Source organism: Seriola dumerili, unplaced genomic scaffold, assembly GCF_002260705.1.
Source record: "Seriola dumerili isolate Sdu_G_001 unplaced genomic scaffold, Sdu_1.0 BDQW01000290.1, whole genome shotgun sequence".
NCBI classification, from domain to species: domain Eukaryota; kingdom Metazoa; phylum Chordata; class Actinopteri; order Carangiformes; family Carangidae; genus Seriola; species Seriola dumerili.
This window is the reverse complement of record NW_019174545.1, coordinates 2,834,026-2,861,719: the sequence shown is the minus strand read 5'-3', so window position 1 is coordinate 2,861,719 and position 27,694 is coordinate 2,834,026. Positions and strand designations below refer to the sequence as shown.

At 40.2% G+C, this 27,694-nt stretch overlaps 4 protein-coding genes across 4 annotated transcripts; 3 read left to right on the top strand and 1 right to left on the bottom strand.

Annotated features, from left to right (window-relative positions):
- The first annotated feature begins 429 nt into the window (after window positions 1-429).
- LOC111230858 (protamine-like protein) lies at window positions 430-1,373 on the top strand. Its single transcript, XM_022757729.1, has one exon. The coding sequence runs from the start codon at window positions 445-447 to the stop codon at window positions 1,126-1,128; it is 684 nt and encodes a 227-aa protein (XP_022613450.1). The 5' UTR covers window positions 430-444; the 3' UTR covers window positions 1,129-1,373.
- A 2,969-nt stretch (window positions 1,374-4,342) lies between these two features.
- mpeg1 (macrophage expressed 1) lies at window positions 4,343-7,469 on the top strand. The gene is made up of 2 exons (XM_022757587.1): window positions 4,343-4,814; window positions 5,167-7,469. Exons 1-2 carry the CDS (start codon window positions 4,365-4,367, stop codon window positions 6,847-6,849), a joined length of 2,133 nt encoding a protein of 710 aa, XP_022613308.1. The 5' UTR covers window positions 4,343-4,364; the 3' UTR covers window positions 6,850-7,469.
- An 861-nt stretch (window positions 7,470-8,330) lies between these two features.
- Window positions 8,331-11,342, top strand: LOC111230905 (perforin-1-like). The gene is made up of 5 exons (XM_022757796.1): window positions 8,331-8,643; window positions 9,012-9,287; window positions 9,482-9,753; window positions 9,893-10,034; window positions 10,206-11,342. The coding sequence occupies exons 2-5, from the start codon at window positions 9,018-9,020 to the stop codon at window positions 11,091-11,093; spliced, it is 1,572 nt and encodes a 523-aa protein (XP_022613517.1). The 5' UTR covers window positions 8,331-8,643; window positions 9,012-9,017; the 3' UTR covers window positions 11,094-11,342.
- A 309-nt stretch (window positions 11,343-11,651) lies between these two features.
- Window positions 11,652-25,801, bottom strand: smarcad1 (SWI/SNF-related, matrix-associated actin-dependent regulator of chromatin, subfamily a, containing DEAD/H box 1). Its single transcript, XM_022757824.1, has 23 exons — window positions 25,387-25,801; window positions 24,423-24,561; window positions 24,202-24,331; window positions 23,924-23,993; window positions 23,432-23,529; window positions 22,250-22,351; window positions 21,303-21,381; window positions 20,495-21,171; window positions 19,658-19,854; window positions 18,894-18,984; window positions 18,364-18,463; window positions 17,951-18,010; window positions 17,320-17,395; window positions 17,025-17,160; window positions 16,724-16,855; window positions 16,268-16,363; window positions 15,742-15,859; window positions 15,512-15,627; window positions 14,948-15,136; window positions 14,720-14,838; window positions 14,188-14,370; window positions 13,936-14,045; window positions 11,652-13,029 (listed from the first exon to the last, which is right to left on the bottom strand). Exons 1-23 carry the CDS (start codon window positions 25,499-25,501, stop codon window positions 12,968-12,970), a joined length of 3,195 nt encoding a protein of 1,064 aa, XP_022613545.1. The 5' UTR covers window positions 25,502-25,801; the 3' UTR covers window positions 11,652-12,967.
- Window positions 25,802-27,694: the final 1,893 nt, after the last annotated feature.

Below are 27,694 nucleotides of genomic sequence, written 5' to 3'. Positions count from 1 at the left end.
GAGGTCACTCTATCATGGGTGTGCAGGGCACCTGTGTTTCTTTGGTCATATTAAGTTGAATTTAATTAGTAAAAAAAGATGAAATAAAACTAAATTTTGCAGCCAGTGTATCAAACACATTACTATTTAACCATATTTAATTCTAAAAGTCTGCACTTGATTGTTTAGAGGGTGTAACCTTGTTAAAATGTTCAAAATACATGCCTCAAATTAGACTTTACAACAGCCAACTTGTAATTGCACAAAAAGCCGTTATCAAATCCCTGAATGAAAATATAGATATAGAGAGTGGAGAGCATGCTCATTCTTATGATGTGCTTTTTATATGGATATTCAACATTTGACACAGAATTTTTCCAGAATAATCCAGCTGGAGAAAACACAAACTTTATCAGGTTTGAGTGGGAGAGAAGAGGCGCGCTGTGGTGGCGGGTCTCACTCTACATGGTTCTCATCAGGGCTTTATCAACCCTGAACCCGTCAGGAGGGCAAGCAGAGATATCACTCTGTCCTCGTCTCTCTGAGAAACCTCACTCATCTGATCCCAGCAGTGGTGCTATTACAATGTCTTCTGCGGTGATTGCTTTGCCCTCAGCGGCTCCGTCCAAATCTCCAAAGAAGAGAGCCAAGTCTCAGAGGAAGAAGACAGGTCCCACAGTGTCAGACCTGATACTGAAGGCCATGTCTGCATCCACAGAGCGCGGTGGCACATCCCTGGCAGCCCTGAAGAAGTCTCTAAAGGCCGGAGGATACGACGTGGTGAAGAACAAAGCCAGAATCCTCATCGCCATCAGACGCTTGTTGGCCAACAAATCCCTGGTCCAGACCAAAGGCACCGGGGCCTCTGGCTCCTTCAAGCTGAACAAGAAGCCACCCACACCTCGAAAGAAGAAGGTGGTGAAAAAGAAGAAGCCGGTGAAAAAAGTAAAGAAGACCAGAGCCAAGAAAGCAGCTCCAGGTGGCACTCCAGCAGCCAAGAAGTCACCTAAGAAGAAGAGGAAGGCAAAGAGTCCTAAGAAAGCCAAGAGGCCCGCGGCAGCCAGGAAGCCCAAGAAGGCGAAGAGTCCCAAGAAGGCAAAGCGCAAGGTCGCCAAGTCAACCAGAACCAGGGCTGCTGCCAAGAAGTGAACTTCTCCCTCTGAACACTAAATGCCGACCAAAAGTGTTTCTAGTGGCGTTTAACTCTTGTGTGGACTAAACTTCTGCATTCATTCCAAGAACTTGAGTTTGCTTGAGCTATTTTACAGCTTTTCTATAGTAGAAAATACTGAACCTGCTGTGAACCTTTTCTTGCCACAATCTGCTGTGGCCTGCAATGAATTGAATCGCTGTTGTTGGAAATAATAAACCTATTACTTTTTTTTTTTAATTTACAGAGCGTGATGTGTGGTTTTATCAGTTTTGAACAACAATAATGACTTAGATAAACTGGATATAGAACAGATTATGTGTTTTCTCTGTCTGTGCAGAAACAGCCTACCACTGACAACATCAATCTGAGAAAACAAAACTTAATTGAGCCTTTACTGTTGTCAGGTATACATCATGTCTCAGTCGATGTTTACATTTATGACTAAGTGTACTATTTACTTCTGAATATCCCTTTGTCATTCAGTACCACTGAGTTCACTGTCGTAGAAAAAGGAAGTGTTCTGTGGTCTTTAACGGGGAAAGAGTTGTTTCTGTTTTGGCGCGCAGGATGTTTTGGAGTGGCACATTTACGCACCATTACGCACGGGGACCGGGAAGTCCAGCCCAGTGTATTTACGCAGATGTCACTACATACAAAATGAGTTTCTTGTGAATTGGCAGACGGCACAAACAGCGATTGTAGTCCCACATTAGCCGGGAAAAAACACGTTTCTGCGTCCGTCTTTGAAAACTGTCTCACATCTGTCATGATAGCCTACAACTCTTGCCACGAACAGACAGTAAGAGCTAGAAAGAACTTGTTGAAAAGTAACTTTGATTACAAACTATATACCACTGTTTGTAAAGTGTTTGCTTGTTTGTTTTTATTGAAGATTGGTGTCTGCAGAGCACCAGCTGCTTGCAAAGCGCAGCTGATCATCACTGACAACAGTAAGTCTGAACGGGCGTGGCAACCCGTGTTCGTTGAGACTCCCCTTATCTCCAGCGGGAAAAAACATAACATCGTTGCAGTGCGGCTGATGTGATAGTGAAGTCCGCCTGGTGAATATAGGAATATCATTCTCATCCAAGATCATGATGGGATTTAAAAAGCAGATGAAATAATCTCTATTATAGAGAAATAACGGCGGACGGCGTTTGGATTTCAACTAATTCTGAGTCAAGTCAATGTAAAAACTATGACAAAAGGCTATGATCCATATTCGTACACAATTTAGAGCCTTTAGGTTTGATAAGCTGAAGCGGTGAGGCCCTGAACCCTAAAAGTGAAGGCACTTCATACCGTGTGCGGTGACTCACACAGCTGCAGAGTTCATGAGCTGTATGGTTCCGTGTTGCCATCTAGTGGCCGGATTCGGGAACAGTTACTTCACTGGAGAGGTAGTGAAAGACAGTTGGCTGGGACCACAGGTCAGTTCTCGTTTAATGTAACAAGTCGAATGACGTTTCTGTAAAATGATGTTCTGCTCAAAATGAAATGGCTCGAAATGGCGTTTTACATATAAACTGTAATACAAAGAAGCCAGAATGGGAATTGAAAATTGTGTTTTGACGATAATTAATAGAAAATGACAAATATTCATATAAACTAGCCAAGATCTGGTTAGTCTATTTATTACAAAAAAAAAATCTGGAATCAATTGAATCGAATTGAAAAAGTTAGCTCTGAAAAAAAATCATGAGCAAAGTAGTAACATAACAAAGTAGTATGTAGTAAAACAAAGGTATTTGGCATTAATTAACAATACAACAAATATATAGAAGTTTTTAAAAACATAATCTTATACATTTGAGTTATTTTTTGTTCTGGTATTCATTATATGAAGTAATTTTACACCAGTAATTAAGCAACTTGAAACAGCCAAGAATCAATTTTTTCCACTCATGTGTTTTCCTTTATGATGTAGGTATGTGGGGAAGTTTATACTGTGTGTCCTATCACCTGTGAGCGTGTTAGTGTTCCTGTTTGTGTGCTGATGGGAAGCACATAGAGATAATATGAGATCATTTATGATGTAATGATTAATCTGCTGCTACATATTAACCTAAAATAAACAATGTGAAAAAAATGGTAAATTCCCTATAGGTGGTATAAGACATACATTCACATTGTTTCTCATATTGTTAGAAAGCTATTTCATTCACTCCAATGCAGCAGGTTATTGCTACATACATTGTTTCACATTTTTAAACGCTGGATTTTTGCCAGACAAGCTTAAGTCTGACTGCTGGGTATGTGACTCAGACTCTCAAGGCATTCCCACTGACATGCACTCACGTGACACGGATCGTGCAAACACAGCAACTTCCTTTCAATAGATCTTGTTAACATATCTGCTTTCTGTTCCTTTTGATAAGAGGAAGTCTGCTGATAATTTTAACTTGACCTTAAGAGTAAAAAATAAAACTGTGAAACAAAACACCTCTCAGCCTCTGCAGTGTACCTGGTTCCTTTAAACTGTTGTTTATTAGATTAGGTTTAGATTAAATTTGAGATCTAGTGTTCCTTTTTTTTTTCTAACCTACCCTCTCTTTTGTGAAATAAATAAGAACAGATTGATTACACCTAAAATAACCAAACTCTTCCAGTGTCGTACGTTTAGGAAGGTCCTCGTGATTTGTGCATATTACTCCTGTCATTTTACTCAGTTCATTTCAGCACTGTGCTTTTATAACCCAAGCCTATTTCAACTGTAAAGAATTTTTCCATTTTTGTCTCATTGTTTATTTTGGGTTAATATGTAGCGACAGATTAATCATTCATCACATTACATGGCATTTACTGACTGAGAAAATCACATTTTTCAATTATTTGAATAAGATAGCATTAATGACTGCAATGACAGGATATAAATCACAGTAAATGGCTTAACAAAACATCTCCTGCTGTAGTTTTTATGATATTGCAAAGGTTATATTATACCGTTTATTTTTCTGATAGAAAATAACCTTAGACATAACTGAGGAAGAGTATTCAGGTTAAACTCTTGGTTCACAGAATTGTTTTTTCTGTTACTAAGTAGCCTACAGAATATTTGGAACATACAAAAATGCAGACTTGCAAATGAAAGCAAGACTGTATCCACCCCCACCAGTTGTTAAACAACATCTTCCTGCTCGTCATATGATAAACTGCAAAATAAAAGGAGGAACTTGGCTTAGATGATATTCAGTATTGAACTGTCTTCGCACTCATTTTGGACACAGTCAGCATGAAGACAGCAGTGACTCTCCTGGCTCTCACTCTCCTTCATGTCTGCTCTCCTGTCCCAATCAGCCGCCCAACCAATGGGCTCAGGCAATGTCGTACCTCCACAAACCTCTCCATCACAGCACTGGAGGTGCTGCCAGGTGGAGGCTGGGACAACCTCCGGAACATGGATATGGGCCGAGTTATGAACCTCAGCTACTTCCAGTGCCAGACCACTGAGGACGGGATCTACCTGATCCCAGACGAGGTCTTTGTCATTCCCCACAAAGAGACGGGTGTGGAGACCAACTCAGAGATAATCGACTCCTGGCTGGAGCAGAAAAGCTCTGTAGCGCACAGCATAAATGCAGACATATCTTTCTTCTCTGTGCTGAATGGCAAATTTTCTATTGAGAACCAGAGGATGAAAACCCATCAGGTCAAAGACTCTTCAACTACAGCCAGAGTGCAGGTACGATTTAACTTGGCTTTGGTTTAGATGTATAAAATAAAAAAAAGCAGTAAACATAAAAAGCAGTTTGTTGATCAAGAACTAAAATCATCTCTGTCTTTTTTGTTTATGCCTTCTCTACTTTGGATTGCTTATAAATCCGTTCTATGTTCAGTTCTGGTCTATTTAACAGAGGTGGTGTGGATTAAAAACTCCTATAAATGTACCTGTGTCAGTCAGAAGGCTATTTTCCATCTGCAGTCTCTGGACAGATGTGACAATCACTTTAAAAAGCAAATAAAATGTTTTTTTTTTTGTTTTGTTTTTTTAAAACAACATAACATCAATGGTGTTGTACTCCTTTCTTTCAAAGGTCCGAAACTTCATCTACACAGTTAAGGCTTATCCAGACTTCACTCTGGACACACGCTTTGCTCAACAAGCCAAAGAGATAGCTGATGCCATCGAAAACAACCAGACGAGGAACGCAGACTATCTCTCAGAAAGGATGGTTTTGGACTATGGAACTCATGTTATCACTAGCGTCGATGCTGGGGCGTCTTTGGTTCAGGAAGACTACCTCCGGTCTACATATGTGTCAGACAGTGCGTCACAAGGTTCCTCTGTCACATCTCAGGCTGGCCTCAACTTTTTTGACAAACTCAAGTTCGATATAAGCAGTCAAACTACCCAAAAAAGCTCATCACTTCAAACATATCAGTCCAACATTCAGTACTCTCTCATTCAAAGCCATGGTGGCGGCACACCTTTCTATCCTGGCATCACTCTGCAGAAGTGGCAGGAAAGTACCAAAAACAACCTGGTTGCTATTGACCGCTCAGGATTTCCTCTTCACTACTTTATAAACACAAACACCATTTCTGATCTGCCACAGCCTACAGTTGACAAAGTGGCTCTTAGAGTGAATCAAGCCATAGAGCGTTACTACAAGGTCAACACCCGCCCTGGCTGTGTCGATATCGGCTCCAAGAACTTTAACTTCCAGGCCAACGTTGATGATAGTTCCTGTGAGGGCCCTGCTACAAACCTCAGTTTCGGTGGTGTCTACCAAATGTGTGTGCAACTGAGCCCAGATGCAGGTCCACTTTGTGATGCCCTGGCCCAGAAAAACCCTGATACAGGAGAGTTCTCCTGTCGTTCACCTTACACCCCAACGTTACTGAGATCAGAAGTGAGACAGCAGGGTTACAACGTGCACCATTGTTATGAGCAAACCTATGCCTGTGGATTTTTGTGGTTGAAGACTTGTCATAAATCAGATTGTCAGGACATGTACCATGTTCGCTCCGCCCGCATCAACACCTACTGGTGCTCTGTAAACGGAAAGGCCCCGGACAACACAGGGTATCTGTTTGGAGGCATATACAGCCCCTCTCTCCTGAACCCCCTCACCAGAGCCAAAAGCTGCCCACAAAACTTCATTTCAGTCAAGTTTCTGTCGGATGGCCAAATGATCTGTGTGAGTAACGACTATGAATCCGGCACCAGATACGCAGTACCATTCGGAGGCCTTTTCAGCTGTCAGTCAAGCAACCCGCTGGCAAGAGGCCAACGTCGCTGCCCTCCAAAGTTCAGTCAGCACCTTGCTACGGTGAGCGATGGCTGTGAAATTCTTTACTGTGTGCAGTCAGGGCTGTTCACAGGTGGGCAGCTGCTGCCAGTCCATCTGCCTCCTTTCACAAAACCTCCACTTGTCACCATGCAAGTCACCAACACTGTAATTGTGATGACTGAAGGAGAAATGAGCTGGGTTAGAGTGGGGCAGACCAAGATGTGGAAACTTGCAAAACCAGAGGAAATCAAAGAAATTGCACGCAAGCTTAACCCAGAATTGAGCCAGATGTCTGGTGGAGAAAAGGCAGGCGTAGCCTTTGGGGTGATGGGTATAATGGTGCTGGTCGTCATCGGGACAGTACTCCTGGTGAAGAGACGGAGAAGACTGTCTGGGTTTACAATGACTAGAGGCTATGAGGAGATACGTGGAGAGGTTGGGCAAGATGAAGGAGAGACGGAGACACTGCAAGATGAGGCTTGAGAAAAACACACATTCGAGGCTTGGCGCCCAGAAACAGGTTAATCTAATGTGACAGATTTTGTTTTCAGATTTCCTGTTGATTGTCACCTCAGATATCACTTTTACATGTCTTACGGGAGTGGAAAATTTTCACATTTAAGTAAAAAGATAGTAAATGTAATAGTTCTAATAGATTGACTGACTAGACATTTTTGTGTGATAGCATGATATACACTTTAAGCTGTTATTTAGCATTGGTTAACTTTGCCTTTTTGCATTTACTAACTTCAGACAATATCATCGGACACATTACTTTAGAGCAATCTGCCTTTGAGATTACCTATGGCAAACTGAAAACAGAGAGCAGAAGTGATTTCCAAAGGCCATCGTGAACCAATACTGCCCCCACGAGGCCAAGATGCACAATGCCATTTAGTATACAAATATGTTCATCCCCCATTACAGAATTTGAATACTTTTTATGACTTTGTTTGAATGTATCATTCAAAAAACAAATTAACAACGAATATTTTTACAGATATTTTTTAAATAAAAGAAGCATTAGATGTCAGATTTATTTTTGTGCAGTATTTCTTAAATGTATGTCAATTGAACTCTTCTGCAGTGTGCTTAAGTATTAATTAAAGACATTTAAAACAATTTCACGGATCTGTGTCTTCATTTTTATATTGTACCTATGCCTGGTATGTCTCTGGTCGTGTAAAACTTCAGAAATGTCTGAAATTTTCTAAAAAAAATACCTTGGTAAGTGGTCACTTGCACAATGTAATTGGCCTGTCAAAAGGTCTGTATAAGATTTGCTATGTATATAAGATTTCTAAATGTGTAAATATGCTAAGTATAGTGTTAGTGTTAATACAAACCCACAGCGGCGCCAGTTGAAGTGAACTCACACTAGATAGGCATGCATAAGTCTGTAAACGTGGCACCAAAGCACATACTGGTTCTCTAAATTTAACAGCAAATCTGGGTTGAAAAACAAATCATTTCTCCCTCTCATGCTGAATGGAGCTTCTTGCACAGAGAGAACACTTTTATCTTCCCTGACCTCACTGACAAAAACCACTTACATTCCACCCGCATCCATAAATAGACAATGGCGAAGCTGACCTCATGGTTTTCGTAAGGTTATCAGTACACAGACAGGCTGGCTCAGACACTGTATAGACAAAAACACACACAGTAACACCAGCAGACATTTGCACATGTACTGTACACTCATGTGCACGTACATACACACATCCATTTCCCGTGAAGAGCGCTCAGGGCAATGTGCATCTTCTCTCTCGTGACTATACAAATATCTCCCTCCCCCACACATGCACGTGCACACACAAACACGCAGCTGTGAGGGATTCATAAAGCTGGGTCTTGAACATGAAAACAAACCCACTCATGCTGAGGAAATTGGTACGGCCTTAGGGGAGAGAGAAAGAGAGAGAGAGGAAGAGGGATAGAGAGACAGATACATAGCCCTGAAGCAGGGCAACTCCCTCCTTGGTCTGTTTTATGAGGCGGAGGACAGACAAAAGAGTGCGCCCAGTAGGCATTCAGCATAGGCTGCCAGTGAAGCCAAAGCTCTCTCAGTCGTGATCTCAATACCAGCAGGATCAAGACTTTAGCCAGTTTGCAGTTCATCATTCACAGTGAGCTGTGTCATCGATGGGCTTCGGTGAGGAGGAAGCGTTAAAATCAAGAGAGGCATTTTAGCAGGGGAAGAAAGCTAAAGCCTGACAACTCCAAAAGGAAGACAAAGACACAAACTGAAGGACAATAAAACAAACACAGTCCAAGGTAAGGGTACCATGTCCTCTGATAATGTGCTGTTTTTAGTGCATGTCTCTGCTGTGCACGTTTTTAATGTTGACACAACATCTGTGGCAGGATTACTCCAGTTTAAAGCAGAGGATTAGAGGCTCATCTGCATTTACTGTGTAACAGACATAATTCATCTCCTATTATACGTCTGCTCAATGGTAAACCTGTGGAAATGTTTTTGAAAAGCAAGTTTGAAAAATACTTTGGGAACTGGGATTCATATGAGACACTCCCTAAATGTTATAGGGAGTGGTTAATAGCAAAATGTGCTTATACAAAGCAATCATTAAAATCCAGACTTTAGCGACTACTTTTTCAACCTCAGTGTGCTCTGTTACATTTAGGTAACCATGAAAGCAGGAGGATATCGACGGAGCAACTTCATTCTGATTGTACTGGCTTTGCCAGTAATGTTGGAGGTCTGCGCTGTCCAGGGCTGTCAGACAGGATCTGGGTCAGAGTGTGAGAAAGCTCCTTTTATCCCTGGCCACAACCTGGCAGGAGAGGGTTTTGATGTGGTGCGGATGCGTCGAACAGGGGCATATGTCATCAATGTCAAAGCTCATCTGGCTGACAACCACACCTGCACACTGTGTCCAAACCGCTTCCAAAATGGACAGGTGAAAGCTGGAAAACTTGCTGCTCAGCCTTCTCCTCTTACTCTTTTTTATGGCATCTTCACTCAGTCTAAACTCCCTTCCCTTATTTCCATCCACATCAGAGTGCCTTCTGCTCTGTTTTTTCCACTTCCTTTAACTATTTTCTTCCTGCACCTGCATCCCCATGTACATCCTGTCATTTTTATCCTTCTCAGGTTCAGAGGCTCCCAGCAGCAGTGCTCGACTGGCGTCCCTTCAGCCGCTGCAATAAGCAGCTTTCTAGTGCCCTCCACCACTCTGTGGACTCCCTGCTGCGCAGCTCCAACTCCCTGGTTAATAACAACTGGGATCTGGGTTTGAGCCTCGATAATATTGGCAAGGCAGTGCTGGGAGGAAGCCGCTCAGACATGGCAAAGTTTGCTCGTTCGCAGCACAGCGTGGACAAAGCCACTTTTGCCATCCATGAAATCAGTTGCACCTACTACAGGTAAAAGGGAACTAATGATACACAAAAGAAACACATTTTTAGCATAGTTACAATGTCTTAAGGTCAGAGGTTACAGATAAATTGAGATTACATTCTCACAGTGTCCTGGTTGAACACCACATGCCTTTTGTTTTTTCAGCTACAGGCTGGCTGATCATCCCCAGCTGAGTGCAGAGTTCACAAAGCATCTGAAGAGACTCCCACAGAGTTTGAACACAAGCCAGAGCAGAGCCCTGTATAGACGGCTGATAGACACCTATGGAACACACTACATACACCAGGTCAGAGAAATGTGTTGGATACACAGGATCTTCTTTTCATGCCTTTTACGATACAGAATGTCTTTTTGATATACGAATGTTTTAACAAGTGCAGAATAATGCTGAAGCTCATGACACGGAGTTACTGGGGAGCTTTAAACATTCATTTAATCATTTGTTTGCGTTTCCTAGGTCCAGCTTGGTGGTAAGGTGAAGCGAGTCACTGCCTTTAGGACCTGCCTGGCCACACTGAAGGGTTTCTCTGAGTCTGAGATCAAAAACTGCCTGAATGTGGAACTCCGAATGGCTCTGGGTTTCCTCCCCGCTAACGTATCCTTCTCCAACAAGTGTGACCACGTCCTGAAGGGCAATATGAGCATGGGCTTCTACCAAGGCTTCATGACCCATAGGATTGAGGTTATTGGAGGGGAGAGGTACTTCCCCGACATCCTCTACCAGCAGGACCCATCTGAAGCGTACCACAGCTGGATGAACAGCCTCCACAACAACCCTGATGTTGTTTCTTACGCCATCTTCCCTCTGCATCATTTGGTGGAGGACTCACAGATCAGTGCTAATCTGAGAAGCATTGTCACCGAGTATATTAAAGAGAACCAGCTGCAGGCAGATCAGGCTGGTTTAAAGAACTGTTCCCCAACTCCCAACCTGGACCATAACTGCTGTCCTTTAAGAGCTGGCAGAGGAACTCTCAGACTGGAGATTCACAGAGCGGCAGGTCTGAGGGCTGACACCTTCACAAAAACAGACGCCTACGTGAAAATCTTCTACAACGGCATGTACGAGGAGACTGAGACGGTAATGGACAACAATGACCCAGTGTGGAATGCCACTTACAATTTTGGTTCAGTTGAACTGGGTCAGGAGTTGAGGTTTGAAGTCTGGGACAGGGATGTTCTCTATAATGACAGAGCTGGGATATGTGTTGTGTTTCCCGAGCGAGGAACTCACTCTCTAAGCTGTCAGCTCAGCAAAGGAGTTCTCTACTTCACCTACACCATAAAATGTGATGCTCACTTGACAGGCTTCAAGTGTGGAAGATACTCACCCAATGCTGAGTAGATTATTAGATCACAATGTTTTAATATAAATTTTAGTATTTTCTTGATAAGTTGAGTGTCACAATTTTTAACTACTAGTAAACTCATTTCTCTTTCATTTTAGCTGGGAAAAGGACACACCATCATTAGAATAGAAAAATAGCAGTTGTTAGTCATCTTCTATGTAAATGTCTTGTAATATCTCTCTTTTAAAGAACCAAATTATTGTCTTTGTGCATCCACTGTACATACGAAAATAAAAAGATTTTGATTGAGGACACTGCCAGTTACCTTTGTAAGTAACCTTGAGTCTGATGCAATGACATATATTGAACATGCATTGATAACCTCAAGGCCAAACACACACTAATTTCCTCAAAGTGCTAGCTGTATTGTATGCCATACACAGTAACCATTTAGCTATTCAAGATTGCCAGATTTGCATGTTTAGTTTATCTATAATTCATTTACTTTTGATATTAGACTTTTTTTATTTTATTTATTTATTTTTTTTACAAATTTCATTCCATTTCAGTCAAAACCCATTTGAAATTTATAAAACAGACCTTGTTGCCATACCTGGCGTTAGAAAGGTTTAAGTCTATCATAATTAATAATCATAATTAATACATGAACCTATTGGTGGATCCTCTTGCTGAACCCCTGTAGGCATGACCACACAAACATTTATTCCAATATTTATTATTCAGTTCAAACGGGAACCTAAAAAACATACAAATGACCTAGTAAAAGCTTTTACAGTTAACACTTGTACACTGACAACACATTAGCCACTTATAAAGTACATGAATGCAGCAGCTGCTTCCTCAAACCATCATCTTCTGTCACCTGGCTCAAGATATTTAAAAAAGGAAAAACAGCAAAAAAAACCAATTCAAGCACCATATTTATGTAAGTCATTCTATGTTATATTTTGAATTTATCTCTGCTAAAAAATGTCACTGATGGTAACAGTGTTAGCCTTTTACATATGACATCAGGATGAAAATCAACACGCTACACTACCAGTGACAGAGAATATCATCTTCCAGATACTTGGCTGAATTTTTGATGTAACTGCAACTGATCAGGAACGGCAGCTATGGAAATCAATGTGAATGGTAACATTTTCAGTATAGTTGCTCTGCTTGCTGCTGTTCAAATAGCGCTGAGGATCGCAGCAGTAAAAAATATTTGGATGTAAACAAATATTTTTTTTTTTTTTAGAAAAACTGGCAAGTATGACAGGCCAGATGTGACACTGTCTGGTAGGAAGAATGGCAAAAGAAAATCTACTATTCTCCGTGCACCACCTATTTCAGTATGTAATCACAATACCCATACAACAATTTTGAATATTTTATCAGCATTCTCACTGTCCTTACCAGCATACCGTACACATATCTAAATGTAAATAATACAAGGCGTCATTCACATCACATAGGTTATGTGAACCTAAACTTTGATACTTTCAGTCATAATATTCAGAGAATCACAAGTTTGATGGTGTACTCCAACACATGCTGCATTAATAACGGTTTGGACTGAACTTCTTAACACCGCATTCTTTCAAGTTTCTACAGCTCGGAATCTCTGCGTAACGTGTGGAGTGCATAATATTTAAAGGGCAACGTTTTTGTTTAGCCTTTATATACTGGCCTCATAGACAAAGTAAGAGCAAGGACTGTGTGCATGTAAAAATAGTGTTTTAGGCACAGCTAGCTACACAGTCAATCAGATCTCAATATCACAACGTTCTTTCGTGGCAGCATATGGTTCTCAGTAGTTTTCTGGTGTAGACGCAAAAGTGGTTTGTTCAGTCAGAACACTGAAGTCTGCCCAGGATCACAGGAATGCCATCGAAAATGTATTTGTACAGTTTCTTGAGTCTGTGTATCACATTCCCAGTGAAGCTTTGAGCAAAGATGCCATATCTTCAGGTATGGTTCCCTCACCACCTAAAGAACAAACAATGCTTTATGTTTTTCATTTGTAATGTAATTGTAATTAAGAAGATTAGGGTAAATGCAAGTAAACTAATTTTAACTCTGCATGCCTCAAGATATGGCTAAAATACATGCCACAACAATCCCTCAAGTGTTGGACCTACTGCCTGTATGTGGCCCCGGAAACAAACGTGACAGTAATCTTGGAGACCCTCTGAACAGTTGTATAGTAATTAAAACATTTGAATCTTCTGTAATAATAATGCTCTACATGTTTAATTATCAAAAGCTTTGTGTAGTTAACCGAGAAATACTTTGTTCACACTGGTGTGTGAAATAAACCTCATCACATTTTATATGTGGATGTACTGAATCAACTATGCTTCTTTTACATTTTTATACCTTTTCATTTTTAGAAAGCGATTTATGAGACTTTCACCAACAAATATTGAAATGTTTCATTTTTGCTCTCTGCAGGGTTTAAAATGTAGGAAATCCTTAAAAATAGGCCTGAAGAGGTGGTTAACCCTCATTAACAGAGCTGGAAGTAGCAGAGCAAGGTTGGAAGTGTTTATTCCTCACTTATCACATATTTATCATTCATGTGTTCATGATGTACACAAGGCTGCTACTGGAGAAGTAACTACTCCCCATCTATTTCAAAGAACTATGTGCGTATTCACTGTGCTCTATTAAAGAACACACAAATATGCATTGCGCACACTTTCATTTTCAATATTATTATCTTCAATTTTATAGTTTGCATAGAGCATTCAATATTTTTTGTGATATCAATGCAATGATCCTGTAACTTAATTACTTGGAAGGTAACCAACCTTTGAACTTAATATACTGTGATTATTGGGCAGGGTGTGCATGCATTTGAGAAAATATATGTGTGTGTATACATCTCCTCACCCTGTTCAGCGGCAGTCATGTCCTGCTCCAGCTTCAGCTTCTTCTGGCCCAACTGCAGTATACAGTCCTCAATGCTGTCCTTACTAATCAGCTTAATCACCTTTACAGTCCTGACACACAGCAATGTTACATACATTAGTCTCTACGGTAAAAAAACACATAAAACTATGTAATTGATAAATAAGACGGAAATGCAATCACAAGACCTCATCAGGTAAAACTTAAGAGTATTAGTAACAGATTTCATCTTACTTGGTCTGGCCTACACGGTGACACCTGTCCTCTGCCTGTTTGTCATTGTAGGGATTGCAGTCAATGTCATGTAGAATGACAACATTAGCTGAGGTGAGGTTGATGCCCAGCCCACCAGCTCGTGTCGACAACAAGAACACAAATATGTCAGGGTCCGTGTTGAACTCATCAATCAACACAATCCTGCAGGACAAAGAAATTAATTTTAGACATTACATGTGACATAATTTACAGTATGCTGACAAAGTTGAACATTTTTTCTCAATGTGACATAGAAATTTTCACCCCAAAGTAACATGCTAAACTCTAGGGTTAACTAATACATAACTATATAACAACTAATATAATTTTATGAATGTAATGTATGCATGTGCAATAGTCCCATTACAAAGGATGATGTGTAATAAGGATAATTTATGCTGTTTGACGTACAGGTGATAAATACCTTTTTACAAGATTTTGAATTAATAAATATGAATTATTGGCTACAGTCGATCCGACTTCAGTATACTGAATCTGACACAACTCTGACCTGTCGGCTATGGGCGTAGATCCATCCAGTCTCACGTAACGATACTTGAGATGTTTCAGCAGCACTTCCACAATGTCCAGCATCATAGTGAACTGACTGAATAATACCACTCTGTCTCCCTGTGGGATTAAAGAAAAGTTATGCTAAATTATCTTTTACTCCTTTGCCCATGCAGTGTGCGCTACTCCTACATGAACCACAGACATGATTCTGCACATCTGTATATACCTTGTTTCTAAGAGAGGCCAGCAGTTCTGTGAGGTAGTGGAATTTCCCAGAGTCAAGCAGGAGATTGTTTTCAAGCTGGTATGAGCTGATGGAGGAGTACTGCTGGCACAGACGATGTAGCTCAAAGTCAGACATCACTTCCATGTCCTCCTGGATCAGAGCAGCATCTGCATCAAAGTGAGTTGGCTCCTAAGGATGGAAATATAGAAACATTTAACTTGAGGGAGAAGAGAAATAACCCAAAAAAGTAACAGAGTAATAAAAAAAAAAAAAAAAAAAGGGGGGGGGGGGGGGGTCGTGGAGAAGCATTGTTTTTGTAATACTCATTTCATCCACAAGAGGCTGTGAAGTTTTATTTCAACTGCCAAAGCCCCGAGAACCAGGAGAAAAAAATTAGAGACAAACAGAAAAATCATTTGTCTCTGAGAGCTTCTGCAGAATACAGTATAATGTTAACAAAGCCTTTTTGTGTTGGACCAAAGTTGGCACTAATGCTGTTAGAGTGAATATGCGTTAGTTACACAGAGCAAAAATGACAACAGACAGTCAGGGAGTAGGACTGACCTTGAGCATGAGTTTGCTCATGGCTTTGAGCTTCTCTGTGGTGTAGTACTGTCTATGAAGCAGTGGATGGTTTGCCATCTTCCTCAGCTGCATCATCACATTACACAACTCACGCTCTGCAGAGAAAAGGCAATGACAAATTACTTACCACAAATTCATTTCATTATTTGTACAAAAATAATGCAGTGACAATAGGGAGTAGTTAGTGCAGCCATTTAAATGAGGCTTACTCTCGCCGTTGGTGGAAGACCTGAGTTTTTCAAAGAGGGCCTGGTAGAGAACCTGCTGTTTCTCACTCATTGAGCAGAACTTTACCATCTCTTCCTTTGCTGGCAACTGCTTGAGGACCTGGAATAGGAAAGACTGTTAATTATTCACAATACTTACACAGGGTTTTAACTAATGATGATCTTGTTATTGTCACTATTAAACCAGTGGTGCTGCCCAAGGAAATCTATTGTTTCTGCATGTGCGCTTTGGTCGAAATAAGAAACAAATGCTGCAAAATGTATATTTTGTCGCCGAATTATAACTTATAATTAGAACCAAATCATTGGATTCAATTAATATTAGTTTTAACACAGTCTGATGCAAAAACCAAATAAATAACCTCAGAATGAAAACATTTAGGCTGAGCAAAAACTAAATATGATAAATGTTGCACAAAAGAGGGAGATTTTAATGCCAGCTTTCCATTTAGAACATAATTGAAACACATAATATTTACAAATTTGCTATTTTGCCAGATCAACTCACCTCACTCTTGACTCTTCTGAGGATAAACGGCTTCATGATGAGTTTAGCCTGAGAAATACGGTCCCTTTCAAAACGGCTCTGTTCCTCATGGGATTTCTGACACATAACAGAGCATCAAACATTTTGATCAGATTGGCCAAAAGAAAAAGAAAATAAAAAATAATAACTTCCAAGTCAAAACATTTTTGTTGTTGTTTTCCACTTGAAACAAATAATTTCAGAAGACTAAAGGACAGTGGAGGGCCAGGAAATATGATCAAGATAAGACGTCAAAAGTAAGGTGTATTCTTCACAGGCTTCACAAGTGCCAGGGGTGCTGCTATTAATATGAGCTGTATTTCAGCATTTCAAATTCAAATTTGACATAGCTGACTTGGGAGGATGAGCAAATCACAGTTAGCTACAGTCTGTCCAAACAAACTGAGCTTCCCGTCTCACATGCACCCACACACTTACCATAGAAAACATTTTGGAAAGCTGTGTAGTGGAGCTGGAGAACATAGAAGGCATGATGAAGTTCAGGAGAGACATCAGCTCTAAGAGGTTGTTCTGTAAAGGAGTTCCTGTTAGCAGCAAGCGATGCTGAGCCTTCAGGGAAAGAGTGAGAGAGCCAAACAGACATCCCAAACCGTTATGAGCAATACATCTGGATGTAGAAGATATGAAGGTAAAGAATTCAATGACAGATATGAAGACAGCACAGACATGGTGGGATGGTTGTGGTAGAGAATGCATTACATAATGACAGGTTACTAACATTAATAGCCATAAGGTGGCGGTAGCGCAGGGCATTCATGTTCTTCAGCATGTGACCTTCGTCAAACACAGCATACATCAGACGCAGCTTGCGGAAAAGGCTGCGATCATTATCATTCCCTATGGCCAAGTTGTACCTATGAAACAAAGCAAACACAACCTAAGCGATTAACTGTGCATGAAAAGCTGCTTCAGGCTCTCGATGGCCCTTATAGATGACACCAATTTGGTCTTCCAGTAGCACTTGCTGTAATGATCTATAAACCATGATGCAGGGTGTCTGTGTGTTTACTCACGTGGTGACTATGACGTTGAAGTCAACATTTTCAGTGAGGATATCGTGTCTGAGGTAGCGACGGTCCTCCACAGATCCTGTATAGATCATACGAGCACACACTTTAAGGTCATGTACATACAATAGCTCATTCATTTGAAAGAGATCACAATGTGACAGAGGGCTCAAGCAATAAACAAATGGGCAATTAAATTAGCACATGGTCACACAGCAGGCAGCATACCAGGAATGTACTGTAAATTAACACGCAGCATTGTGTTAATTTAATTTTCTATTTAAGATGCAGTGACATATTGCTCAAACCACACTGGGACCTGCTGCTTCTGCCTCTCCCTCAGCTGTCTCATTACCTATGCCAACAGCTTCACTGCCACCGACTGGAATTGAGAACTGACTTGTTCAATATCCACCATGTTTGCGTCTACTAACGTAACACCACACGTGGGCGGACCATAAATATACCTGTTCGGCCCACCCAAGTAAAGTCTATGTATGGGAAACCCCGATGTCTCTTTCTGTGATCATGCTTGATCATTGTGAATACTTCATGTTCCAAGGTCAGTTGCAGGGTTAATTCATATAAGGAACACAACATGAGATTTTAATGTGAAATGATGAATGAGAAGTCTTACCATAATAGACTAAAACTTTGAGACTTGGACACCACAGCTTCAGCTCTCTGACCCAGTTATCTAAAAGACAGAGAGGATGGAATCACCAAAAAAGCAAAAGCAAAAAAAAAAAAAGAGCTCCAAGAAGTTCAAAAAACACAGACTTAAACACTGCATTATTAATGCGCAGTTACATAAATTATCATAATTATCTTAAATAAACCAGAGCAACATGTGAGGTGAGGAGTGCATTACTCTTTTTCTGTTATGGAAACTATAATAATAAACTTACAATAATAATAAGCTTTAATTGTATAGCACCTTTCATACAAGAAAAGCAGCTTTGTTGTATTGATAGTTGCAGAAGTGGAGCAACCATTAACACCTGATATGAAGCAAAGTAGCAAAGTGTGTGAATTTGTGGAGACTATTACCCAGTGTAGAGGATGGCACAGTGATGAGATGAGGACCCTCTATTCCATTCTGGTAGAGCTGGGCCAGAAACGCTATGGCCTGGATAGTTTTCCCCAAACCCTGAGGGAAGGAGTGAAGAAGCGAGTGAAAGAGGAGGAGAGGAGAGATATAGTCAGTCAGATATCAAATACAAAGAATTAAAGAAAGAGCCAGGTGGAGGTACAAAAAAGATGTTTGAACATCTGTGTTTTAGATCACAAACCACAAGTGTAAACAGCAAAAATCCTGACAGACAGCACCGCAGCAACTATAAAAATCAAGGTTCTCACTTCTCTCACCGTCTTGGGGCTAAAACAACAAACGTAACTCTCTTCTGCTATTACTCTGTTTCTTTCTTCCTCTCTACTTTGTTTATTCACCTGCAGGATAGCAATATATCCACACAAAGAACCCTTTGAGTCTGACACAGTAACACTCATGTTTATAGATAGGCTCTTTCATTTGTGTTTGGGCTTGCCTCTTCCTACAGGTCCTAAGCTGGTTGCCTTACCATTTCATCAGCGAGGATACCACTCAACTTGTGCTCATGCAGAAGCAGCAGCCACTTTAGACCAATCAGCTGATAGGGTTTCAGTTGGAACCTGAAAGACAATCAATAACAGGATCTTTAATTTTTATAAAAACACAGAGTGGAAGTCTCCAATAAGTTTAATACATCATTAATGGAAACAAATGTACAAAACTGTTACTCTTGTAACACCAGTGAAAGCAGTAAGTTTTCTGTGTGGGCATAAATCACCTTGAGAACTCCCAGTATGTTTTAGCATGTATACTGATAATTAGCTAATTAGCTAAATAACACTTTTGAAACTGAGAAAACTGTCTGGCATTCAAAAACAATGCATCCTCCATCTGTGGGCACATCTCTTTACAATCCATTTGATCACTTGTTACACTTCATTAATCATTATGATTCAGTCTCGGAGCAGAACTTGAGACTATGGATATACATTTCATGGAAAGGTGGGCTCTCTCATTTCATACAATGTTTCTGTATACTCATGTTTTTGGGTATGGTAGCAAGACGACACTTGTAACATCAGCACTGATGAATACTACTTAACCCAAAAATGCTATTGAGCAAGTTGTGCCTTCAAAACTACATGAAAACATCCAAAATCTACAGACACCTATATGCTTATTTAAAGAGAATTGGCTGAATTATATGATTACACCCCATTTTTTATATTTATTAGTTTAACAAATTTGCAGACTGTGGATTAATTTCAGTGTGTCTGTGTGCATTTTACTCACTGGTGGTTGAGTACTTTGGGCTGTTTCATGGTCCCTGTGCCCTTCTCCGTCACTACAGTGACCTGCTTTACCATTTTTGAGGAAATGGTCTCACATTTGGACATGAGCCCCAGGACAACCTTCCGCTCTTTGAGGACTAGTTTGCAGCCCAGCAGTAAGTTCTCCGAGAGTCCATTTTCCTTATGAAAGACTTCGACCTGAAAAGGACAGAACCATTACAATTTAACACCCACTCATTGTGACTGCACAACCTGTTGGGAAGTACTCTGATGAATCATTTAGTCCCTGATCACTGCCACATCATGTAATAATTTATCAATCACTGAATTACTTCACCGGTTTCACTGCATTAAGAAGCAGACAGTCCTGCCTTGTCAGGTTTAGTCTATATCTATGTGTGACTCTAAATGGTTCTAAAAAAACCTTATAAAACCAAACACACATAAAAAATGTGTTAACAACACTACCTTATCATTCTGTTTGGTTTATACAAAGATATTAAATATTGAACTGCCCTATTGTTGTTTTGTGCTTAAACATTTACTCAATGATAACAGACAGATGTATGGAAAACAAAAGAGAGCATGAGATGAGATATATCAGGAGGTGAAGAGTTCTGCTATTCAATAGATTGTAAGGAATGTCTTATCACTACACAGGGGAAAGTCATTTTACAGGTGTTTGGTTAGACGATTTCAGTCTGTGACTGCTGTACTGACTGCTGTACTGCTATTCTTTGTTGTTCACCTATCACCATTAATACCATGTGCAAACTGACATAAAGCAATCACCTGCATGACGTCTATTTGATGTATTTGTTTAGAAACACTCTCTCACCAGGCTTTTCCAGCTATCATAGGGTCTCAGTTCCACAATTTTCTGGGCCTTCTTAACAGAACACCCAGCGATCAGCGACAGCTCATCTATAGAGGCATCCTGGAAGAAGGTGAGTATCTCCTTCTTGATTTCTGTCATGCCGCTATTACAGTCCAGCTCATCGTCAGAGTCCTCAAACTCACTGCTAACTGTGTCCTCTTCATCATCACTTTCCCCCTCAGAGCTAACATGTTCATCTGAGGCACGTGCCTTTCTCTTTCTCTCTGCTGCCTGCTTCTTAGCTATACTGGTCCCACTGGCAAATCTGGACAGCATCTGGGCAGCAGAGGAAGAGGAGGGTGACTTCAGTGAGGAGTAGGTAGTTGTTTCCTTGACAGAGGAGGATGAAGACACTGAATCAGAACGTTTAGGCCATGCACTAATTCTTTGTTTGGAACCTCTGTTGTCATCTGAGTCTGAAGAGTCTTCACTGTCCTTTGTACCTTCTGTATCATCTGTACTGTCTCCCTTTGTTTCACTAACAGTTCTGTGGTCTTTAGAATCCTTACGATCACTTTGACTTTCTGCACGATCTTTGGGGCGCTTCAACTCTTTGTGGTCCCTGCCTGACTTGTCTTTGCTCTTTGATTTCCTGGATTTCTTTTCTTCTGACTCAGGTGAGCTGAAGCTGGTATTATCTGACAACAGAAAAAAAACACAGCTTGAATCAGCATCAGAATCAGCTGGCAACATGAAAGTTAAAAGTATGTATATACATCAAGTAAATGAAAAGATGGCTAGATTCAGATGACAGCTGTTGTGCTCACACCTGGGTCTGAGAACATCTGCAGAACCTGCAGGGCGTCCTCAACATTCCAGTCGTGTTCCTGCAGCACCAGCCGCAGCTCCTACAACAAGACAGACGTCAGCAATAGTCACAACTAAAACACAGACTACTCAGTTTCCAGAAAACAGCCTCGCAAAATCATCTTAGAAAATCACCCTAGGATAACTCATCATTGCAAGTAGCTGTAAAGCAGATGATGAACTAAGATCATCATTGGTTTTTGCTTCAAATGAAAGATAAGGCAGATGGTTTATAAATATGACAGGATGACAACTGTGTTTCGGAATGATTCGCGGTTCACTGTGTTATCCTCAGTGCCTATGTTTACTGGTTGATAATGAAGTTTGGATGTTTTCATGCAGCAAATCACATCATCTCAACACTGCCTACATAGTCATTCATTTACTGAATAATTTAGTCATTCACAATTAAGGTTATGATGGCAGTGTTTACAGGTGATACACTGTAAACACTTTCCACTTTCCTCCTCTCTGCAGTTCTGTTGAATACAGTAAAGACTATTTTCGGGGGGTATTTTGTAGAATCTACTTACAATTTGCTTTCTGTAGTAAATGGAAAGACGGCTTTAGTAGTGCTTGAGTTGTAATGAATGCTGAATGTGCTCTGAGTTTGTTTTTTGTTTTTTTTAGCTGTGACGCAATTGTTACTCTGCAAGGATAAACTGAAAGGGGAGTAATACCTTTTCCTTACTCTGGACTTGTGGAACATCACATTATACTGTATCATATAACATCACAAACTCATAGGCTCAGTGACCGAGAGAGTACAGTTGTCATGTTATGTTGATTATATACAGTTTGGGAAGGTAGAATCAGATTGGACTCAAATTAATCTAAAAAAAAAAAAAGAAAAAAAAAAAAAAGGCTAAATGTGTTACAGACTGGAACCATGTGTCTGTGTGTCTTCACCTCTTTGTCCTGGTCAGGAAACTTTTTCTGCAGTTTTCTCACCATGGCCTCCTGCTTCTCCCAGCTTGGTTCTTTACCGTCTTTACCTTCATCATCAGAGATCTTTTCAAGAAAAAAAAAAAAGGTGAAAAAGTCTTAAATAAACTACTTAGATGTGCATTGCTAACTTAATAATTCTTTGCAGATATAATAATGATAGTTCCTCTTATATTTTAGTACAATGATAAAAAAAAATCTTATGCATGTCTTTAGTTATATGTGTTAAGTGTTTTCCAATCATATGCATAGTATTAATATTATGTACTCTATGTACTCTAGTTAGATGTTTGGATTTACTGGTGGCAGACTGGGGCATCATGGGGGATTTCAAATTGACTCAGTGATTCAATATATAACATTTTCAATTATTGGACTTTGTTAGTTGTGATTTACTTAATTATTCATCATTATATAAATACTGTGATTGATTTGTTGTAAGTAGGTGTGACGATTTCTCTGCCCTGACCCTGGGTTAGTTAGGTTAGTTCGTGCTGATCTCACTATAGAAAAGAGGGAATCTGTCATGGAATTTTTCCCTCTTTAGGTGTTTTTCCACTTAATATTAGGTCTGTAGGTCTCCATGCAGTATTAGGCCACATTTCTCCACAGGTCACACAGGTCCCTTACTGTCAGCAGTGTTTCATTGTTATATAGCTGTTAATGTTAAGATGCCTACTCTCCATTGGAAATGACCATAGTCACAAAGGTCCAGCACAACCCCTGAGATAAGGGAAGACATGTGAATAACCATAATACCCCTAATGGTCATGATTTACACCCATCTTCTCTGAAAAGGACATTACCTAGGTAAAGGTGACTTAATGTTAGAATTAGGTACCAGTTAGTCTTTGCACATGAATGGATGTGATGTGGTTCCAGGAAGAATAACCTCACTTGAACATGTACTAAGTGTGACGTGGCATAAAAATAAATACGGTTCACCATGAAGGAATTCTTCAGAATTGGGTGGCATTACACTTGTTAACTTCAAGCTTCAATAAACGGTTCTGCCTAATACATCTAGGCCTCCTCCAAACCTTCTATCATCAGCTCGCAAGATTTCAGTCACACTGAATGTTTATATGATCACCCTAAGCACACAATCATCCTTATGCAGTGCTTGTGCAGGTCCATCATGCTTACTACTATTGATGGTCTCTTCTTCTTGCTGGGTTGACTGTCACCACTGCCTTGAGAACTGCTGGATCCATCCAACTTTCTCTTCTTGCCTTGATTTGTGGCTGAAAAGATAAAATAATCAGTGTTCTCAAAACAACTCCTGACTGAAGAAATATTTTCAAATGTTGCAGTAAAAGCAGCAGTTTTCCCACATTTGGAAATGTTTCTTACTTTTTTCCAAATGAACACCAAATTCAGACATGCCATCTTGCATGAAGTTTGGAATTTGCTTTATGGCCCTGAGAATGAGCTCAACATTACTGAATACAAATCAACAACTTTTCATCCTTAAAATGTATATTTATGGTGTTTTTGTGGGTAATTGATGTTTTTTCTCCAACTATAAAATACGCCTTCCTCATAGTAGAACCCCTCACGGGAAAGTGTTTAACTCTTGTTCATGTGGAAATGAGGATGGGCTGTCATTATGTGCTTATAGAAAAAGTGATTACTTACTTTCCTCATCACCAAACCTCAAAAGGCAGATAGATATGGCTTGATCCATTGTGGTTGTGCTTCCAATGACCTGAAAACATAACAGAGGAAGTTGCTTTGTACAGTGCAAAATCAATAAATTGACTGGCCTATAGTAAAGTCAGTAAAATCTATCAAGATTTGTTTGATGGCAAGAAACACTGGAGTACAGACCATGCAAATTGGAATGCAGTATCCAGATTTAAACTAATGTGTTCTGTGCTGAAAAGCCGCAATGCCTCTGCTTTATCTCAACTCGCCTCTACTAGCTGTGTCCTTGTCAAATGAGGAAATATCTCCAGGAGTCTGTTCATTTTTGCATCCAATTCGTTGTCCTCATCATCCGTATGATCCGATGGCACAATTTCGGATGATTTCTCTGTGGAATTCCTGTGGGAGAAAAACAAGACGAGTGTAAAACAGTATGAATCCACTTGATGTGAAAAAAAGTGGAAGTGTTGTCATTTAAACAGACACTTGCTTGGATTTCATAGTTGATGTTATTTTGGTCTTTGGTTCAGAGAGGCCTTCGTCCTCCTCTAAATCAATAGTAATGACTTCCTCAAAAACCACTCCTCGTGCATGAGACTTTGATGGAGTTTTGACTGGATTCATCTGAGCTGAAAAACAAAATGATTAAAAAAATGATAAGTTAACAGCTGCACTCATAGCAATAATAGATGACAAGAGACAAGCTGACCAGGATGGACTTGTATATTTTCTTGTTTGTTTCCTTACTTTACAGCTACTTTTGTTTTACGATGTATGTCAATGTTGTGCTGCCTGCCTCTCTGTGAAAGTACAGTATGTCTCCATCAGGATTTACTGATACTGAGGCTTTAGGGTGGGCTGTTCTTCTATTCATAGTGATAATATGGAGAGTGACGCCTCCATAAAATGCTAAAAAGATGACACAATATTAACAGTGTAATTACACCACTACATAATTTTATTTGGAATCCCTCTAATCTCCTTCAAAGACCCCTGAAGGAAGAAATAATAGACGGTGGACCTGGAGGGACCCATACCAGAAACTGTGATGGGCTCAGTGATCATGTATCTTGCCATCCACACCTACTTGAGCTACAACTGGGTGATACATAGACATGATCTCATGATAACGTTGTGATATAAATTGTTATCTTATTCTGGTCTTGAAGTATTAAGAGTGGAGTAATCTTGTCACAAAGCTCTAATGGCCTCATTTCTTAATTAGCTTCACAACATTGGTGTTGACATGTTGCCATCAAGGTATTAAAACGAACTGCTCAGCTACATACAGGCACATTTACACGCACATAACCTCACTCAATAATAAATATAATAACACGACGGTTTTGATGACAGCGTGTTAATACTCCTATTACTTAACTACTGCTAACGATAGCATGCTTCACACATCTGGCTACCAGCAATGTAAGCTAGCTTTAACACTTGCTAGTTACCTGGCTTGTTCTCCTTCTCAGATTCTGGACTTTTGGAGCCGCTATCCTGGTCTTTGTCCGTTGCCGTCGCTGCCTTCTTCTCGAAACGAAAACGGTCGAGATTGAACAAGCTCATTTTAACATTCTATTTCGTGCCTGACAACCGCTGTCCTTTGTCTCTTTCTTGTCAGCAGTATTTTCTCTGTCCAGTCGCATGCAGCAGTGCTCCTGTTAGCCAATGTGATAACCTAGCTAACGAGCGTCGGATGTTAGCATAGCAGCCAGGGCAGTGGTCCTGCAAAGACGGCGATTTTGAGCTGTGTCACAACGCCGTTTGTAACCGTGACTATTTAAAACGTACTAGACACATTGACGTCGTATCAAAAGAGGTTGTTTAATCTTCAGTACAATTATGTTTATTGTATCCAGATTACGGCCGGTTTCCCGCGAACTACAGCGGCCCTGGAGGATGGTGTGCCGACTTCGCTCATTGGTTAGAGAAAGAGGTGGGCGGAAACTCACTGGCAGGTCAAGGTAGTACGCTTCAGCATACTTCCGGTTCTGCTCAAATTCTGTTTAACAAGCTACATCGTTAATATATCTCACACTCCTTGTTTGTGTTTTATTCCACGGCGCTCTCCAAATGCTTTTTATTACCCAATGTATTGGGTGTATTATGGTCTTGTGGTGTTACAGCGTGGCAAACGATGTATTCCACTAGTGTGAATAAGAGTAGGAGGTGAGCTATCTTGACAGTCGGTCCAATTTCACTTATGAAACCTGTGATATGGTGATATAAGTATAGATTGTATATAAAAGCAATTAACCCAGCTAGCAAAAATTATTTGGACTGGAATCCGGCCCAGTTCCGCCAAAAACTCTGGACCAGATCCGCACAACGGACGTGGACCGGTGTCCTTTGGCACAACGGGCAAACACCGGTGCAGATCCTTTTTTTTTTAGTCCAGGCCAGAACTGGGCCAGCTCCGGGGCAGATGAAGAGTCTTTTTTGGTGATCCGGCCCACATTAGACCAGGCACATATTTGGGCCATGGTTGACTCAAAATATGCTTGAAAATAATGTGCACTCTTCGAAGTGCAGAACTTAATGACTGGCGGCTTTAACAAGGCCACTCTTTCTACCTTTTTTTCTGTTTCTGAATCCATGGCGTGCAAACAGATATGATTATATGGACATTATAATGTATTATTTACATTTGCTACATTTACTGTTACAAAGAGATAGAAAACCCTTCTTGGGAAAATATAAAGAGTAAATAAAGTGCTTCTTCAGCTCTGAAGCTATTCTTAGAAAGATTTGCAGGACCAAATAACGTTTAGATGTGATAGAACTGCAGAATACCACACAGAATTAAGATTTGTTGCAAGAAAGTGAAAACTAGTTGAGTTTTTTTTTTTTTGACTATTAAAGATGTTTATTTGAGTAAAAACATTAAGCAACAACTATTTACATGAATACATGTTGCAAGGTATCCTTAAGGTTTCTTGGATGTTCTGTACAAATTTCAACCCAATCAAGAAATAATAAGCGATTGGCGAAATGATGAAATTTAGCTCTGAGGGCAAACTTCAAAAACTGATGACTAAACAAGTATTTAGAGTACAGCTATAGGATTTTTATAAATCCAATGACCCCCGTCCTTTGCAGTGGTGCACATTTGCCCCTCCCTAAATGCCCAAACTGACTCCCAGCTGTGGCATGTTTACTTGAGCTTAATCTAAAACAACTCTAAACCCTCAGTCAACTCTGAGCCATGTGACCTTTTTTGCGCATGACCTAACGTTGAAATGACACAGAGCTGCCCAAGAAGCATGTAGCCTTGTAGCCAAGTGTCCAATTACTTTTGAAAATCTAAAATTTGGGCTGGATCATCCACAGTGATTGACAAAATGATTGTCTGCAGCACTACATTCAAGTGTACTTCTGTCTTACAGTAAGAGTCCTTTTAAGATATATCCAAGGGGACCAAAGTGGAGATTTAAGAATCTAAAAAACAGCAGTACATCAAGGTTTTGTCTTTATCCCAAACATGACAGACAGACTTCGAATAAAGAAAGTAGAAGGTATCACACATGCACAAACACACACAAGTAATAATAATGATAATAACTTGGATTTTTATAGCACCTTTCAAGGCCCAAGGCTGCTTTACAGGGAAAGAAACACAAAATAAATATAAAAACAAATAAAGTCACTCTCTTTCATACAAAGACAGACAAGTATAACCATAGTCATATTCACCTGTTTCTGTGCTGTCCACTAGATGCCACACTCTAATGTGGAACACCATATCGGCCTGAGTCAAAG